The sequence below is a fragment of the Carcharodon carcharias genome, chromosome 19 (assembly GCF_017639515.1).
Source record: "Carcharodon carcharias isolate sCarCar2 chromosome 19, sCarCar2.pri, whole genome shotgun sequence".
NCBI lineage: Eukaryota > Metazoa > Chordata > Chondrichthyes > Lamniformes > Lamnidae > Carcharodon > Carcharodon carcharias.
Window position 1 is genome coordinate 108,968,306 of NC_054485.1, and position 18,824 is coordinate 108,987,129.

Sequence of the window (18,824 nt, forward strand, 5' to 3'; positions counted from 1 at the left end):
CAGGTCTGGTCAGGGTGGATCACCTATCCCAGAGCGGATTTGACCCGATTGGCGATGACCTTGGACAGAATCTTACAGTCCACATTCAACAGTGAAATGGGTCGCCAATTTCTAATTTCCTCCCTTTCCCCTTTGTGCTTGTAGATGAGGGTGATAATGCCTTTCCTCATGGATTCTGACATGCTGCCGGCCAGGAGCATACTCTCGTACACTTCTAGCAGGTCCAGGCCAATCCAGTCCCACAGAGCCGAATACAACTCTGCTGGCAAGCCGTCACTTCCAGGAGTTTTACTCTTCTCGAAGGACTCAAGGGCCTTAGTCAGTGCATCAGGAGTTAGCAGTTTGTCCAGGCTCTCCCGTGTACTGTCATCTAAGACCTCCGTGATAGAGGACAGGAAGGACTGGGAGGCTGTGCTGTCTGTGGGCTTCACGGTACTGATGCCTTCTGCAATCTTTTTCCATTTAAATAATATTCAGCTCCTCTTCTTCCTGCCAAAGTGCATAAGCTCATATGCTCACATTATTCCCACATTATATTCCATCTGCCAAGTTTTTGCCCATTCACTTAAACCGTCTGTATCCTGGGGCACTCCACTAGTTACTGGTTGCCATACTGAAAATGCCGCCGTTGTCCCAAATCTCTGTCTTCTATTAGTTGGTCAAATCTCTATCCATGCAAATATAACACCATGCTGCTCTAATCTTATTTAGTAGCGTTATGTGCTGTACCTCATTGAACGCCTTTTGGAAATCCAAATACGTTACATCTACTGGTTCCCCTTTATCTATCCTGTTTGTTACCTCCTCAAAGAACTCTAATAAATTTGTCAGGCATCATTTCCCCTTCATGAAGCCATGCTGACTCTGCTTGATCATAGTTTGCATTTCGAAATGCTCTGCTATTACATTCTTTATAATAGACTCTAACATTTTCCCAATGACAGATGTTAAGTTAACTGGCTATAGTTATGTGTTTTTCATCTCCCTTCCTTTTTGAAGAAGGGTGCTACATTGGCAGTTTTCCAATCCTTTGGGACTTTTCCAGAATGTGAGGATTCTTGGACGATTTTCGCCAATGCGTCTACTATCTCTGTAGCTACTGCCTTTAATAACCTAGGCTGCAACCCATCAGGTCCAGGGGACTTATTGGCCTTTAGCCCCCATTAGTTTCCCTAGTACTTTTTCTCCAGTGATAGTTATTGTATTTATTTACTCCCCCACCCCCACCCACCCTTTTTACCCCCTGATTATTAAGTGCATTTTGAATGCTATTAGTATCTTCTGCCGTGAAGACCAATGCAAGGTATTTATTCAACTCCTCTGCCATATCCTGGTTCACCATTATTACCCCAGCCTCATTCTCTAAGAAGCCTATGCTCACTTTGGCCTCTCTCTTCCTTCTTACATATTTAAAGAAGCTCTTACTGTCAGTTTTTATATCACTTGCTCGTTTACCCTCAAAGTTTATTTTCTCCCTCTTTATTTTATTTTGGTCATTTTCTGTTGGTTTTTAAAACTTTCCCAATTCCCTGGCTTACCACTAATATTTGCCACATTGTATGTTTTTTCTTTCCATTGGATACACTCCTTAACTTCCTTGGTTAACCATGGCTGGTTTATCCCCTTCCAACAATCCTTCATCGTCACTAGGAAATATCTTTGTTGTGAGTTATGAACTATTTTCATTAACCGTCTTTTCTGCTAAACTCGTTTCCCAGCCCACTCCAGCCAACTCTGCTCTCATTCCTTTGTTATTACCCTTATTTATGTTTAGCACAGTCATTTCCAACCCAAGTTTCTCACTCTCAAGCTGAATGTTAATTTCAGTTATACAGGGCATTGGTGAGATTGCATCTCGTATACTGTGTGCAGTTTTGGTCTTCTTATTTAGGAAGGATGTAAATGCATTGGAGACAGTTTCAGAGGAGGTTTACTAGATTGATACCCGGGTTGTTTTCTGAGGGTAGGTTGGACAGGCTGGGCTTGTTTTCACTGGCGTTTAGGAGAGTGTGAGGTGACTTGATTGAAGTAGATAAGATCCTGAATGGTCTGATCAAGGTGGATTGGAAGGATGTTTCTTCTTGTTGGTGAGTCCAGAATTAGGCTGCACTGTTTTCAAATTAGGAGTCACCCTTATAGCACAGAGATTAGGAGAATTTTTTTCCCTCAGGGGCTCGTGAGATTTGGCAAATTTCTGCCTCTGAAGGTTGTGGAGGAGGGGTCATTGAATATTTTTAAGTCAGAGGTAGATAGATTCTTGTTAAGCAAGGGGATCGAAGATTATCAGAGGTAGATGGGAATGTGGAACTCGAAACATAAACAGATCAGCCATGATCTAATTGAATGGCAAAGCAGGCTCGAGGGGCCAAATGACCTACTTCTGCTCCTATTTTGTATGTTCGTATGTCTACAATTCCAGTCCAAACCAAGCTAACACACCAAAACCCGACTTTGTATTAAGGTTTTCTAAACTGTTTCCGAATGCTGACAAAATATATCTAATCAGCATTCCAGTCAGCTAAGTTCATAGTACACAAACTCCACCCTGTATGAATGAAGGTCAGGCAGATTAGTCATTGAATACTTTTAAGGCAGAGGTAGATAGATTCTTGTTAGGCAAGGTGATCGAAGGTTATCGGGGGGTAGATGGGAATGTGGAACTTGAAACATAAACAGATCAACCATGATCTAATTGAATGGCAGAGCATGCTCGAGGGGCCATAAATTGCTCAATGTTACTGCTGCAATAACCTGACTGCTCTCTCCCTCTCTGTCTAATACTGTGAAACAACAATAGAATAGTGATGCATCCTTTGAATAATTGGAAATGACAAATCCATTTATTGTATTTACATAGAATGCCTGCCATTTAATGGAATATAGGGAAAGAGAAACTGATGTCACAATGAAGTGTATTAGGGCATGGAGATGGAGGAAATAGATTCCATCTTAAACAGTCACACCATCCACGATCAGTGCCCTGTGGCAGCAGTGTGTACCATTTACTGCATTGCAGCAACTCACCAAGGGTTTCCGACAGCAGCTTCAGAAGGTGTCAGGGAGGGAGTTGTAAAGTTTTACCCAGCTGCAGTGAAGGAACAGGCAAATAATTCCAGGTCAGGGTAGTGTGTGACTTGGAGGTGACCTTACATGTGCTGGTGTCACCAATTGTCTGCTGTCCATGTTCTTTTATGAGTTAGAGATCACGGATTTGGAAGGTACAGTCAAAGGAGTCTTGTGTTTGACTGCAGTGAATCTTGTTGACGGTACACACTGCTGCTACAGTGCACTGGTGGTGGAGGGAATGAATGGTTGTGGTGATGGACAAGGGCAGTCACTCTCACATCACCTCTGGAATTCAGCTCTTTTCTCCATGATTGGACCAAGGGTGTAATGAGGTCAGGAGCCTTGTGACCTTGGTAGAATGTCAACAGAGCGTTGGTGAGTAGGTTATTGCTGAGTAAGTGCCATTTGATAGTACTGTGAATGGCCTCTTCTATCGCTTTGCAGATGACTGAGAGTCTGATGAGCCTGTAATGCAGGGGATTTGTCATTTTTTTGGGTGGATAGGACACACCTGGATAAGTTTTCCATATTGCAGTGCTGTAAGTGTTGTAGCTTGTGTTGACAATATGCATAAGATCCGACTCACCAATATGAAATCATTTGATTTATTCACACTGCACTTGTTAAGGAGGAAAATTATCACATATACTGGAGTATTGGTCGATCTCATGAAAAATTTGACCTCCGAATTTTAGTGAAAAGATCCAAACTCTTAGTGTTTCCCATCTACTCGCCACTGAAGTCAAACTCTTCCTGGTGCAAACCTACTCATTCATTGATAGAATCATAGACGAGCACACTACCGAAGGCAGCTGTTCAACTCCTTGTATCTGCGCATGTCAACATGTGATTTAAAGGCTCATTGATGCACTCTGCATTCCTGCCAATCCTGCCCTCTAATATGGCAACAGCATGGGGTATCAGGAAGGAATGGCAGATACACAGCCCAGTTCAAAGATAAAGTCATGAGATTGCAGAGCAGAGAAACAATTGTGCAGCAGCTAGAGAATTCAAGGTATTAGAGAAGAACATTAGAGATTGGAGGAAGCTCTCCACACAGGCAGATGGCTAAGAATAAATGTGCAGACAGAGGAAAGCCCAACATGTGGCCACAGTTGGAAGATGAAGTTGCAAAATACGCTGATGGAAATGACCAGAATGGGCTCTCAGTTTCTCACAGATTCATCCAAATCTTCACCCAGAAAAAGCAAGAAAATTAGGCATTGCAGATTTCAAAGCCAGCCCTGGATGGATACGAATTGGTCTGAATTGGGGACATAGATGAGCCTCCTGTAAACTTTGAGATGCTAGCCAGACAAATGGTGAGCGAAGTTGGAGAGAAAACAGTGTTAGTGAAGACAATTTGCTCTCAAAAGTTATGTTGTCCTCTATGACAGGACAAAGTTTAAGCTAATGGTGATATTCAAGTGAAAATCCTCCCAAAACAGCAAAGGAGAAGTTGTCCACATTCATGATTAAGGATGGATGACGGTAATTTGAAAATATGGCTGAGGAAAGTTTGAAGTTTTCGACCAGGTGGATTATATAAAGAAAAATGTCATCTCATCTGGGACATGATCAGATCAGACCTTGTCAATCACGTTGTGGCTGGGGTTAGATCACAACACAGTGATATTGCAGCGGTGGCCCAACTAGCCTTATTCAACCATTGGATGTCTCTCTAAACAAGCCCTTCAAGGATAGTATGAGAGAAAAGTGAAATGACTGGAGGAGAGAAGACATTCAACATAAGAGCGCTGACGTTAGCAACCCTCTGTGAATGGATTGTTGAGGCCTTGGGATGAAATCAGAATGGAGGTTGTCATTAAATCATTCAACAAATGTGGGCTATCCAATGCACTTGATGGGACAGAAATTATTATTTGTGGAATGACAGGGCCGATGTCGAGGTGATTGCTGATGAAGATAATGTTGATGATCCATATTCTGATGCCATTCAAGAAGCAGATTGGGACGTGTTATTTGGTTCTGAAGATGAGGAGAAGGACGGCAATTTTATACATTTTAATTTATGCTCTGCTGTTAAGTAGAATTCTTTTCTTTTCTGTGAAAATACTGAATGACATTGTACAAATTTATAGAGATCACTTTTGTTTTTGATAAATTTATGCATTCAGTGCACAGAAATTCATGTCTGTCTCCATGAAGGTTATTATTTATTTATAAATAAAAATTCAATAATAATAATACTTTGTGGCACATTTTGCATCACATTTAGGGGTGAGATTAACAGGAACAGTGTCTCACCCAGCAACTCCGCGATAGCAAGATGATGGGGGATGGTGGACCTCAAACCATCCAAAATGTTACTGGTGTAAAAGTTGACCTCCTTACTTTTTGACTAAAAATTAATCTTAGGAACTCGACTTTTACACAAACATATAAGGTATGTCAATGGATAGATGATACAAATAAATTCCCTGCTATATGTTGCATGGATGGTTCCAGCAGTGATACAGGGGTACATGTCTCTACCCAAGTAACCAGTGAGAAAACGATCAATATTGTGATTTTAAGGGACAGGACAGGATGTACTGTACAATAGATTTCAGATTGTGTCCCACGCGTTTTCAGAACATCTTCAAGGGGAAGTGGCCACAGTAGCTTTGAGGCAGAAGGAAATGAAGGAAAGCAGTAGGGTTCCTGTCACTCTCAGGGTTAAAACTCCGTCCTCCAGCCAACCCAATTTCCAACCTTCCACGAAATTCTCCCTCCATGAACTTTCACCCTCTGCTCCATTCAATTATTCTTCAGCCTTCTCGGCTGAAGGTTTTCCTGACTGTCACTCTTGGTTTGGCCGCCCAGTGTAAAAGTGGACGGGAAATAGACTAGTGTACAATCATAATTCCCTGAGCATTGCTGTGAACTTCATCAGGAAATCACTGAGTTGAAGGTGTTCACCAGCTCAGTAACATCGACAATAAAAGGGGTTTGAATCAGGAAGTGTTGAGCGTGGACATGGCTTCCAGGCAGCAAGAGGGCAGTTTTGCCGAGAAGGTAATTTGTCCCATTTGTCTTGAATTCTTCTCCGATCCGGTCTCACTGGAGTGTGAACACAACTTCTGCCGCTCCTGTATCACCCAGTGTTGGGAAAAGAAGGAGATAAACTTCTGCCCGGAATGTAGACAGGAGTTTCCGGAAGAAAACCTCAGAGGCAGTCGGGCTTTAGCGAATGTGGCTGCGAAAGAGAAGGAAAGTAAACTTCACTGTGAGGAACATCAGGAAGAGCTGAAGCTGTTTTGTGAAACTGACAAGAAATTGATCTGTGTGAATTGTGTAGATTCGCGGGAACACAGAGAGCACCGCTTCATGCTGATTAAAGACGCTGTTGGAATGTACAAGGTAAAAGGGAAAAGATTTGATCCTGATTATTTCCTGATCACAATTTCACGGTTTTACACTTTTATTTTCTGATTTTCTCTCCCAATCCCAGGATCGGGTGAAATCTTCCTTCGATTCTCTCACACAGAAGAAATCGGCAGTTCTAGAAATGGAGCAGCAGCAGAAACAGAAGATTTCCCAAATTCGGGTAAAGTCTCCCAGTGCTGAGTTTCCAAATTTAATTCCTTATTTTGTTGTTTTTATTACAAAAACGTTTTTTTTTTAACGTTTCTTCTTCTAGAAACAGTCGAACAGTCTGCAGACCTACATCACATCCGAGTTCACTAAAATGCATCAGATTCTCACCGAGAAGGAACAGCGTTTAATCCGAGATCTCAGGGAAGAAGAGGGAAAAATTCTAAAAACAATGGTAGAAAATCTTTGTGAAATTCAAGAGAATTTAAATTCTATTCAGGAGAAACTCTCAAAGTTGGAAAAACATTTGGGACAAAAAGGAGTGATATTTCTGAAGGTGAGGAATTATAGTTCCATGAGTGCACAGTCACATGATGCACACGAGTCTCCTCCCATCCTACTTCATGCCCCCTCGTCAATAATCCTTATGTTCCTTTCTCCCTCGTGTGCTTATCTCGCTTCACCTTAAAGGCATCTTACCTTTCCCATTGGTGGGCGGAATTTAATATTCTCCCACCAGGTGAGTTTGGCGGTTACGGGGATATTTAATTGGGCGGGAAGCCCCTTGCAGCCTCTAATCTGCTTAAATCCACAACAGAAAAGCTGGTGAACTGCCTTCCCGCTGCCAGTTGAGCCCCTTAAGTGGACAATTAATGCTAATTTAAGGGTCTGATCTCACTGTCGCTGGTATTCCCCCAGCAGCAGGCAGGTAAAGAACTCACCAAGAGGGAAGCTCAAAACACAATCTCAGTCAGAGTTGCTGCTGGGTTTCTCCGGGGGTCCCTCGTTCAAAGGCATCAGTGACTGATTGAGGGACATGGAACTGCAAAGTTGAGGGGAGTCACTGAGAGACAGTCCATTGCCGTTGCTGTTGACTCCCATCTTGCCTGCGACCATCAACCTATAATCCCCCGCCATCCATCACTCACCTGTGGCCGAGGTCCCTCCATGCTCCTGGGACTCTGGTGGGTGCATTACTGGTACCAGCCATCGCCTCCCCAGTGATGCTGCTGAGCAATGAAGAGCAGCCAGCCTCTGAATGACCGGCAGCTCTCGGTGGGCGTAACTTTCACCCCTCCCTTCCTCCATCTCGGGGAAGTCCTGACGCTGTCCAATTGAGAGCCTGATTGCCACAGCAGACCCTCCCAAAAACAGGTGGCATCGGGCTGTCTCCAGCTCACCAGCCAGCAGACAAGACCCACGTTGCTCATATTAAATTCTACCCAGTGACTCCATGCGACAGAGTTCCACGTTCCCTTCACCTTCGTGGTAAAGAAGTTTCTCCTCATCTCCCTATTGGATTCATTTGTAACTATATTATGTTTGATGCCCCTATTTTTGGACTCCTACAAGTGGAAATATTATCACTGAATCTATTGAATTGACCCCTTTCATAATTTTAAAGATCTCTGTCAGGTCTTCTCTTTTCTAGAGTAAAGCTGATTAATCTTTGCTGTTGGTTCTAGACTCAGAATTAAAAAAGATTTACAAGCACTTTTTCCTGTGTTTCTATATCCTTTGTGTAACATCCTCTTCCTATTACATGTCTGCAACAATTGAGAATTCTAGCAACTTGTAACAATGTCAGTGTAATTCCTGCTTTTTGGATATAGGCAGTCAGTCTCTGTCAACTCAAATTTGTGTTTTGTTTATTTCAGGAGGAAGCATCTTGGAAGAGGAGGTAGGACATGAACTTTACTGAAACTCGGTGCAAGTTGGTAAAATTACTCAGGAAAGTGTTTATGGTCAATTTATACTCAACTGTTTAATATTTACAGGATTAGCGATGAGGGTAATAACCTGTCACTAACAGATGGTGTCCTGTTCATTGAAAAATTCAACAGCCCTTTACCGTTTCCAGTGTGGAGAGAAATGCTGGATGCCATTAACCCTGGTAAAAGTCAAATAAGTTCCTTAGTCCTGATTTATATCTGATAATTTGAATCATTATATGTAAAAGTGTCAAACAGAGTGGGCAGTGTTTAAGGTAGGCCACCAGCTAGGGACCCACTGAGAGGCCCCATTTCATCTCTTCTCGGGAAGGCCCAACACATCAAGAGCTACTCAGGTACTTGATAGGATCAAGGACCCCAGGGACAGGGGCCCCACCTGCTGAGAGCAGCCAGCCAATCAGAGGCTGCCAGAGACAGTGGCTGCTGCAGGTACGAAACTGACCCGAGGCCTAGGATCATGGATGGGCCCAGGCACAAAGATGATAGCTGGAGGGGCTTTGCGGAGGAGGGAATTCAGTAGCAATGGCACGTGCGAGGGTCTTAGTCCTCCTTCCCGATGTCAGGTCCCTAGATCAGGCATTGAGTTCCTTTGAACGAGGCAACCCCCGGGAGACTGGAAGCATCCCCGCACAGGCTCATTGCCAAGCTGCTCGTATGGTGATTAGCCCAGCCCCCTGTTGGGTTAATGCCAGCAGCGGAAGGATCAGGCTCATATGTGGGCATTAAGTGCCAACTTAGGGCCTCAACTGGCAGCTGGGCAGTATGGCCACCCACAGGCCTTCCCACCTTGGACTTAATTGGGGTGGAGGCATAAAGGTGACAGGGTCCAAACCCAACCCCCTCCTGCCTGACTAAATGGCTCCACCACCAAAGTTGCCACAGAGGAGGGCATTAAATTCCACCCAGTAAATTTAAGTACTTGATTACAAAGGATGTCCCTGAGTAGAATAAAAATCTGATTCATGCACCTAATCCAACCTCTAAAATGCATCACCTTCAACTGGTCAGCTGATGAAACTGCGGTCAGTGGGTGGGGTGGGGGGGCTGGGTGGTCAGTAAGGTGGTTAATGGGAGAATTTCATTGGTGGAGTTTGGAGTTTGGTTGGGCATTGGTCAGTTGGGGGTTGGTCAGTGCAGGCAGGGGTTAGATGGTCAGTGGAACAGTGGGCAGTGGGGAGATGCTCAGTGGGAGTGGTCAGGTGGTCAGTGGGGTTGTGGTCAGTGGGGGTATTTGGGTGGTCATTGAGGAGTGTTGGGTGGTCAGTGGGGGTATGGTCTAGTGGGGTTGGGTGGTCAGAGGCGAATGGTCCATGTGTGGGCGTGGGTGGCCAGACTGGTGGTGGTCAGTGGGAGGGATCAGGTAATAGAGGGGGTTGGTCATTGACGATAGTTGGGTGAGTGTGGGGGTAGGCAGGGATGGGGGTGTCAGTTGGGAGTGGTGTTTTAGTCAAAGGTGTTAGTCGGGCAAGTTGGGCGATTGAGGGATAGTCAGGAGGTCAGGCGAGTAGTTGGGGGTGGTGGATGGGTAGTTGGGGTGTTGGGGCATAGGTGTGGGGTAGGAAAATCGGGGATGATGTGGATGGTAGTCGGAATGGGATTGTCAGATGGTCAAGAGATCCTGTGTTGGAGGGTCAAAGGACCAGTACTATAGGATTAGAAGTGATTTTAATATTTCTAAATTTTTCTGGGTATCCATTCCTGTAAGACAGTCATAACCCTCCGAAGTCTAGGGTTTAAATGAGAGCTTCGGATGGTTCCAAGTGGAGGTAAATTGCACAATGGAAGTTTGAACTTCCTGAGCCATTGCTGTGCAATCCTTACATGGGGACTTCTGGAAGTGGGTCCCCTAGTGCATCTTCAGGGTATCCCCTTTCACCCCCCTTCCCCTCCTTCAACTGCCTTCCCCCCTTCACCCCACTCTCCCACTTCCAACTCCCTTCCCCCACCCATCCACCCACCCCTTCCCCCGTCCCCTCCCTCCAGGTATGACACCCCGGAGATCGGGAGTTATGGGCAATAATGTTCTCTTTACAAGTTACTTTCTTACCTATCTTTATGTCAAAAGCAAATCCGGCAACCACACCTTCAATCCTGACATCCAAGTCATTGATTTAGATTGTAAATAGTTGAGACCTCAGGACTGATCCCCCTTGCCCTCCATGCATTACATCTTGTCAACCTGAAAATGACCCATTTATGCTAACTCTCTGTTTCCTCTTAGCTAACCAATCCTCTATCCATTCAAATAACTTACACCTACACCATGAGGTCTTACCTTATGTATCAAAGTACAGCACATCCACAGGTTCTCCTTTATCTACTTGGCACGTTACTTCCCCAAAGAACTCTAATAAATTAGTCAAACACAATTTCCCTTTTGCAAAATGATATGATTGCACTGAGATTTTCTAAGTGCCCTGCCGTAACCTCCTTATAATAGATTCTAGAATTTTCCATGTCCTCATCTCACTGGTCGCTGTAGTTTCCTAATTATGTGATGGCAACCACTTCAAGTCACTTCTCGCATCATTCTAATTTTTGAGTAGATTCTCACTTCCCAGAGCAAGCACATACAGAGGGCACTGCAGACCTTTGGGGACATTATGGCCTGGTGAATCATGAGGCCAGAGGGTCCAAGTGTCAATGCTGGACTCGCTCTTGCGTCGTTTGGTTGGAAATCCCTTGAGATGAAAGGGAATGGCATTGAGGGCCAGAAGGACTGTGGCCATCTCCCCTTGCCTTCAATTTACTCCTCTTGGAATCTGACAGTGTTTAAAGTGTCATGGGTACATTGCCCTCATGTTTTGCTCCCTCTATGGCGTCATCACCTTCAAAGCGACCGTCACCACCCCCTTGAGATTCCTGGCCCTCCCGATCTTCATCCTCCAAGGAGTTCTCATCCTCCTCCATTTCACCCTCCAGCAAGGGATCACCTCTTTGCAGTGTCAGGCTGTGAAGAGCGCAACACACAGCAATGATGTGGGAAACCCTTTCAGATGTGTATTGTAGTGCGCCACCTGAGCGGTCTAAGCATCTGAAGTGCATCTTCAGAATCCCATTTGTGTGCTCTATAAGGGAGCATGTGGAGCTGTTAGCAACGTTATACTTCTCCTTGGAACAACTCTGAGGCTGACGCACCAGTGTCATCAGCCAGCATGTCTGAGAGTACCCCTTACCCCAAGCAGCCATCCCTGCAGACATTCAGGACCTTTGAAAACCTCAGGTACCTGGGAGTGACTCCAGATGTGGCAACTCCCAGGGACCTGGCACAAATGTGCATTATGTGCTTCTGGTGATCAAACACCAGTTGTACATTCATGGAATGGTAGCCTTTGCGGTTTATAAACATTAGGGGCTGCTGCCATGGAGCCCTTAAAGCCACATGGATACAGTTGATTGCAGCCCGCACTTAGGAAGCCTGAGATAGCAAGAAAGCCAGTGAATCTCTCAGCCTGGCTATCTTCATCCAAAGTAAACCTAACATAATGATGTGCCTTGCTGTAAAGGGCATCTGTGACCTCTTTTATGCACCTATGTGTTGTGGATGGTGAGATGCATCCTGGGGCATTTTAATCAGCATATTGACTGGGAAAATCAAATGGGCAAAGGCAGCCGAGATGAAGAATTCCATAAAATGTTTTCAGGATGGTTGCTTAGAGCAGCATATTCTGTTAGCAACCAGAGAACAGGCTATACTAGACCTGGTATTATGCAACAAGATAGGATTAATTAATGACCTCACAGTTAATGTGCCTAGACAGCACCAATTATAATATGATTGAATTTTATGTTCAGTTTGAAGGAGAGAAGAGTGGGTCCAAGACTTAAATATGGGAAGTTATGAGGGCATGAAAGCACAGCTAGCTAAACTGAACTGGCAATTTAGGTTAAGGGATAAGACAATAGAGATATCGTGGTGCACATTTTAAGGGGATATTTCAGAATACACAGAATAGATGCATTCCAACGAGAAAGAAATATTTCCAAAGGGAGGACTCACCATCCATGCTTATCAAAAAAAAAATATAAACATAGAATCAAACTTAAAGAAAAAGCATGTCATTGTGCAAGGATGGATGGTAGTTCAGAAGATTGGGCAGAATATAAAAAAGCAAAGAATGACCAAAAGGTTGATAAGGATGGAAAAATTAGGACACAAAAGAAAGCTGGCTAGAAATATGAAGACAGTAAGAGTTTCTGTAGATATTAAAAAAAAAAGTTAACAAAGAGAGTGTTGGTCCTATAGAAAGTGAGTCGGTGAAATTAATAATGAAAAATAAAGAGATGGCAGATGAATTGAACCGATATTTTGCATCGGTCTTCACTATAGCGAATACAACTAATATGCAGAAAAAGCTGTAATTAATGTAATGGAATGGAGGGAGGAACTTGGGAAAATTACAATGACCAGGGAAGTGGTGCTGAGAAAATTGATGGAGCTGCAGGATGACAAGTCTTCGGGTCCTGATGAACTACATGCTAGGGTCTTGAAAGAAGTGGCTAATGATAGAGTTGATGTGTTGGTTTTAACTTTCCAAAATTCCCTAGATTTGGGGAAGCTTCCATGTAGTGGAAAATAGTGACTGCAACTCATTTATTCAGAAAAGGGAAATAGAAAGCAGGAAACTCCAGGCCAATTAGCTTAACATCTGTCATATGGAAAATGTTAGAAGCTACTTTTAAAGATTTAGCAGGGCACTTGCAAAAATTAGGATAATCAGGCAGAGTCAACATGGTTCTGTGCAAGGGAAATCATGTTTAATCAATTTATTGGAGTTTTTTGAAGAATTAACGTGTGCTATGGATTAAGGAGAACTGATAGAGGTAGTGTAATTAGATTTCCAGAAGGTAAAAACTAAATGGTCACCCACTTAAGACAGAAATGAGCAGAAATTTATTTTTCTCAGAGGGTTGAGTGTTTTTGGAACTCTCTTCTTCAAAGGCAGTTGAAGCAGAGTCTTTGAATAATTTTAAGGCAGAGTTGGAGAGATTCTTGATAAGCAAGGGAGTGAATGGTTATCGGCGGAATGTAAGTTAAGGTTACAGTTAGATCAGCCATGATATTATTGAATGGCACAGCAGGCTTGAAGGGCCAGTTGGCCTAATCCTGCTCCTAATTCGTTTGCCAATCTGATTTGTCCAATCAAGACATAGTTTAAAATCACCCATGATTATTGCTGTACCTTTCTCACAAGCACACATTATTTGCTCCTGTACCCCATCCTAGAGTGTGGTTAGTGTTCAAGGGCCTATAAACCACCCACACATGTGACTTCCCACGTTTACGTTTTCTATCTCCATTCAAACTGATTCTACACCTTGATCTTTAGAACTAAGGTCATCTCTCTCTAATGTACAAATGCTATCTTAATGGGGGAGGCAATGGTGTAGTGGTATTGTCGATAGATGAGTAATCCAGAGACCCAGGGTAATGCTCTGCGGGACCCAGATTTGAATCCTATCACAGCAGATGGTGGAATTTGATGATGACAATGAAACAATTGTAAAAAATCTGGTTCACTAATACCTTTTAGGGAAGGAAATCTTTCGTCCTTACCTGGTCTGGCCTACATGTGACTTCAGACGATGTGGTTCTGAAATGGCCTAGCAAGTCACTCAGTTGTATCCAACCACTACAAAGCCAAAAAATAAGGAATGAAACCGGACAGACCACTTAGCATCGGCCTAGGCACTGGAAACGATAACAGCAGTTTCAGCCCTGAAGATCCTGCAAAGACCTCCGTACTATCATCTGGGGGCTGGTGCCAAAATTGGGAGAGCTGTCTCACAGACTCTTCAAGCAACAGCCTGACATAGTCATCCTCATAGAATCAAACCTTACAGATAATGTTCTAGATACCACCATCACCATCCCAGAATTTGTACTGTCCCACCAGCAGGACAGGCCCAGCAGAGGTGGCGGCACAGTGGTATACAGTTGGGAGGGAGTTTCTGGCAGTCCTCAACATCAACTCCATGAAGTCTGTTGGCACGGAATATGGGCAACGAAACCTCCTGCCCTCCCTCAGCTGATGGGAAGGACACAGAATGCACTCTAGGTGCACTCAATGTCCATCACCAAGAGTGGCTCGGTAACACCACAACTGACCAAGCTGGCTGAGACCTAAACAACATAGCTGCTAGACTGGGTCTGCGGCAGGTGGTGAGGGAACCAACAAGTGGGAAAAACATCCTTCACCTCATCCCCACCAAGCTGCCTGCTGCAGATGCATCTGTCCATGACAATATCGGTAGAAGTGACCACCACACAGTCATTGGGGAGATGAATTCCCGCCTTCACAGTGAGGATCCCCTCCATCATGCTGTGTGACACTACCACTGTGCTAAATGGGATAGATTTCTAACAGATATAGCAAGTCAAGACTGGGCATCCATGAGGCACTGTGGGCCATCAACAGCAGCAGAATTGTACTTGAACACAATCTGTAACCTCATGAACTGGCATATCCCTGACTATACCATTATCATCAAGCCAGGGGATCAATCCTGGTTCCATGAAGAGTGCAAGAGGGCATGTCAGGAGCAGCACCAGGCATACCTAACAATGAGGTGTCAACCTGGTTCAGCTATAACACAGGACTACTTGCGTGCCAAACAGCATAAGCATCACAAGTGATAGACGGAGCTAAGTGATCCCACAACCAACTGATCAGATCGAAGCTCTGCAGGCCTGCCACATCCAGCTGTGTATGGTGGTGGATAATTAAACAACTCACTGGAGTTGGAGATTCCACAAATATCCCCATCCTTAAAGGTGGAGGAGCCCAACACGTCCATGCAAAAGATAAGGCTGAAGCATTTGCTACAATCTTCAGCCAGAAGTGCCAAGTGGATGATTCATCTCGGTCTCCTCCGGAGGTCCCGAGCATCACAGATGCCAATCTTCAGCCAATTCGATTCACTCCACGTGATATCAAGAAATGGCTGAAAGGACTGGATACTGCAAAGGCTATGGGCTCTGACAATATTCCGGCAATAGTACTGAAAACTTATGCTCCAGAACTTGCCGTGCCCCTAGCCAAGCTGTTCCAGTACAGCTACAACACTGGCATCTACCTGTCAATATGGAAAATTGCCCAGGTATGTCCTGCATTCAAAAAGTAGGACAAATCCAACATGGCCAATTCCAGCCCCATCAGTCTACTCTCCATCATCAGTAAACTAATGGACGGGGTTATCAACAGTGCTTTCCAGTGACACTTGCTTAGCAATAACCTGCTCACTGTCATCATCTCCGTCGCATCTGTTCTCATGATGCCACTTTCAAAAACAGTTCAGCTGACATGTCCTCCTTCTTCCTTAACCAAGGTTTTCCACCCACGGTTGTTGACAGGGCCCTCAACTGTGTCCGACCCATCTCCCGCGCATCCGCCCTCACACCTTCATCTCCCTCCCAGAAATATGATAGGGTCCCCCTTGTCCTCACTTATCGCCCCACCAGCTCTCTATTCAAAGGATCATCCTCCGCCTTTTCTGCCATTTCCGCCAACTCCAACATGATGCCACCACCAAACACATCTTCCCTTCACTGCCCCTGCCCCCCCACCCCCCCACCCCCCCCGGCGGCATTCCACAGGGATCATTCCCTCCGGGACACTCTGGTCCACTCCTGCATTACCCCCTACACTTCAACCCCCTCCCACGGCACCTTCCCATGCAACCGCAGAAGGTACAACACCTGCCCCTTTACTTCCCCTCTCCTCACTGTCCAAGAGCCCAAACACTCCTTTCAAGTAAAGCAGCATTTCATTTGTACTTCCCTCAATTTAGTCTACTGCATTCGTTGCTCCCAATGCGATTTCTTCCACATTGGAGAGACCAAACGCAGACTGGGTGACTGCTTTGTAGAACACCTTCGGTCTGTCCGCAACCATTACCCAGACCTCCCTGTCGCTTGCCATTTCAGCACTCCACCCTGCTCTCATGCCCACATGTCTGTCCTTGGCTTGCTGCGTTGTTCCAGTGAAGCTCAAACTTGAGGAATAGCACCTCATCTTCCGACTAGGCACTTTACAGCCTTCCGGACTGAATATTGAGTTCAACCATTTTAGATCATGAACTTTCTCCTCCATCCCCACCCCCTTTCTGATTTCTCCCCCCCCTCCCCTTTTTTCCAATAATTTATATAGATTTTTCTTTTCCCACCTACTTCCATTATTTTTAAATGTATTTCCATCCATTGTTTTATCTCTACCTTTTAGCCTTTTTTGATTCCTTCACCCCACCCCACCCCCACTAGGGCAGTCTGTACCTTGCTTGTCCTGCTTTCTACCCTTAATTAGCACATTCCTTAGATAATATCACCACCTTCAACACCTCTTTGTCCTTTTGTCTGTGACATCTTTTGGTTATCTATCACCTATCACTGGCCCTCTATCCAGCTCTACTTGTCCCACCCCACCCCCCTTAAACCAGCTTATATTTCACCTTTCTTCTATTTTTACTTAGTTCTGTTGAAGGGTCATTCGGACTCGAAACGTTAACTGTGCTCCTCTCCGCAGATGCTGCCAGACCTGCTGAGATTTTCCAGGTATTTTTGTTTTTGTTCACTGCTACTCTCTGCTTTCTGTCTCTGAGGCCAGGATTTTACAGCCCCTCCTGCTCGGCGGGATATTACAGTCCTGACGAACTGAATGGAGATTTAAATGACTCGCTGCATCCACCGGAGGGAAGACACAGTGTGGCAAGGCCGTAAAGTCCTGGCCTTACTCAAAATTTTATCCATGGCCCTTTAATCCTGAGCTTTAACTTTGCTGTCAAGTCTCATGTGCTACATTTTGAAATGCACCAATCTCAAAATTCTCATAAAATATCTTCATTACTTCATTAAAAACTTGATCAAGACAGTCAAATACTTTTGCCTTTATCCAATCCATACAGACTTTATTATTTATTTATTTATTTGTTAACTTATTTAGCAAACTGCTCTTTTGCAAATGACAAGACATTTTGTCCCAGATAATTATCTCCACAAGTTTCCCTGCCTCCGATGATAGACTGACTGATTTGTAATTGCCAGTTTATCCCTCTCCCCTTTATAAAACAGGGGTGTAACATGTGCAATCCTGCAATCCTCTGGTACCTCGCTCACATCCCAGGAAGATTGGAAGATTTTGGCAGAGCGTCCACAATTTCCACTTTTTCTTCCATCAGTACCTGGGGTGCATCCTATCCAGACTTTGAGAAACACGTACATGCACACACACTCCCATCCTATACACACAGCATCAAAGTCCAATATATTCATTTTACTTGTTATGCAGTCATTTGGGATTGAGGATTTCTTGCTTTCTCTCCTGTTCAATGGGTTTTCGGATCGTGCAATGTGCAGACTCTGTCACATGAGGGTCATGTAGATGTATTAAAATCATAAATGGGAACAGGAATGGGCCAATTGACTTGTCGAGCCTGTTCTTCCATTCGTTACGATCATGGCTGATCTGATTGTGGCCTTAACTTCACTTTCCCGCCTGTCAGCCATAACCATTATCTCCAATGTCAATCAAAAATCAGTCAAACTAAACCTTGAATATATTCAATGATCCAGCTTCTACCATTCACTGAGAGAAGAAATTCCTCATCATCTCCATCTGAAACGGAAGACCCCTTATTTTTAAACTGTGCCCCCTAGTTCTATATTTCCCCATGGGGGAAATATCCTCTGAACATCTAGCCTTTCAAATTCCTTCAGAATCTTATACTTTTCTGAAGGATCACTTCTGATTCTTCCAAACAGGCTCCACCTGTTCAAACTTGCCTCAGAAATCAACTCCTTCATCCCAGGAATCAGCTTAGTGGACCTTTGCTGAACTGCTTCCAATATAAATATATCCCTAATTAAGTGAGGAGACCAAAACTGTACACAGCGTTCCAGCTGTGGTGTCACCAATCCCTTTGTAATTGTAGCAAGACCTATTTACTTTTATACTCCAATCCCCTTTCATTAAAGACCAACATTCCATTTTGCCTTCTTAATCTCTTGCTGTACCCGCATGCTAACTTCTTCTGATTCATGTACAGGGACACTCGGATCTCTCTGTACCACAGCATTCTGCAGTCTATCTCCGCTTAAATGATACTTTACTTTTCACACTTCTTGTCAAAGACGGTGACCTCACATTTTCCACATTATGCTCCATCTGCCACAATTTCCCACTGACTTAACCTATCCATACATCCCTTTGCAGACTCTGTATCCTCTTCACAACTTGCTTTCCCACGTACCCTTATATTATCAGCAAATTTGGCGATAATACAGTGAGTCTCTTAATCCAAGCCATTAATGTAGATCATAAATAGTTGATGCCCCAGTACTGATCCCCGTGATGCTCCGTAAGTTACAGTTTTCCAACCTGAAAATGACCCATTTATCCTCAATCTGTTTCCTGTTAGTCAACCGATCCTCTATCCATGCTAATATATCATGCCCAACAACATGAGCTCTAATCTTGTGCATTAACCTTTTAT

The 18,824-nt window shown here is 44.3% G+C and overlaps 1 protein-coding gene across 1 annotated transcript in view; it reads left to right on the forward strand.

Moving 5' to 3' along the window:
• LOC121291327 overlaps positions 1-18,824 on the forward strand; it is a 58,520-nt gene that overhangs the window by 21,375 nt on the left and 18,321 nt on the right. Inside the window, 5 exon segments of the mRNA XM_041212398.1 lie at positions 5,975-6,429; positions 6,521-6,616; positions 6,710-6,940; positions 8,262-8,284; positions 8,382-8,497. Coding sequence (XP_041068332.1) covers positions 5,975-6,429; positions 6,521-6,616; positions 6,710-6,940; positions 8,262-8,284; positions 8,382-8,497 — 921 coding nt within the window.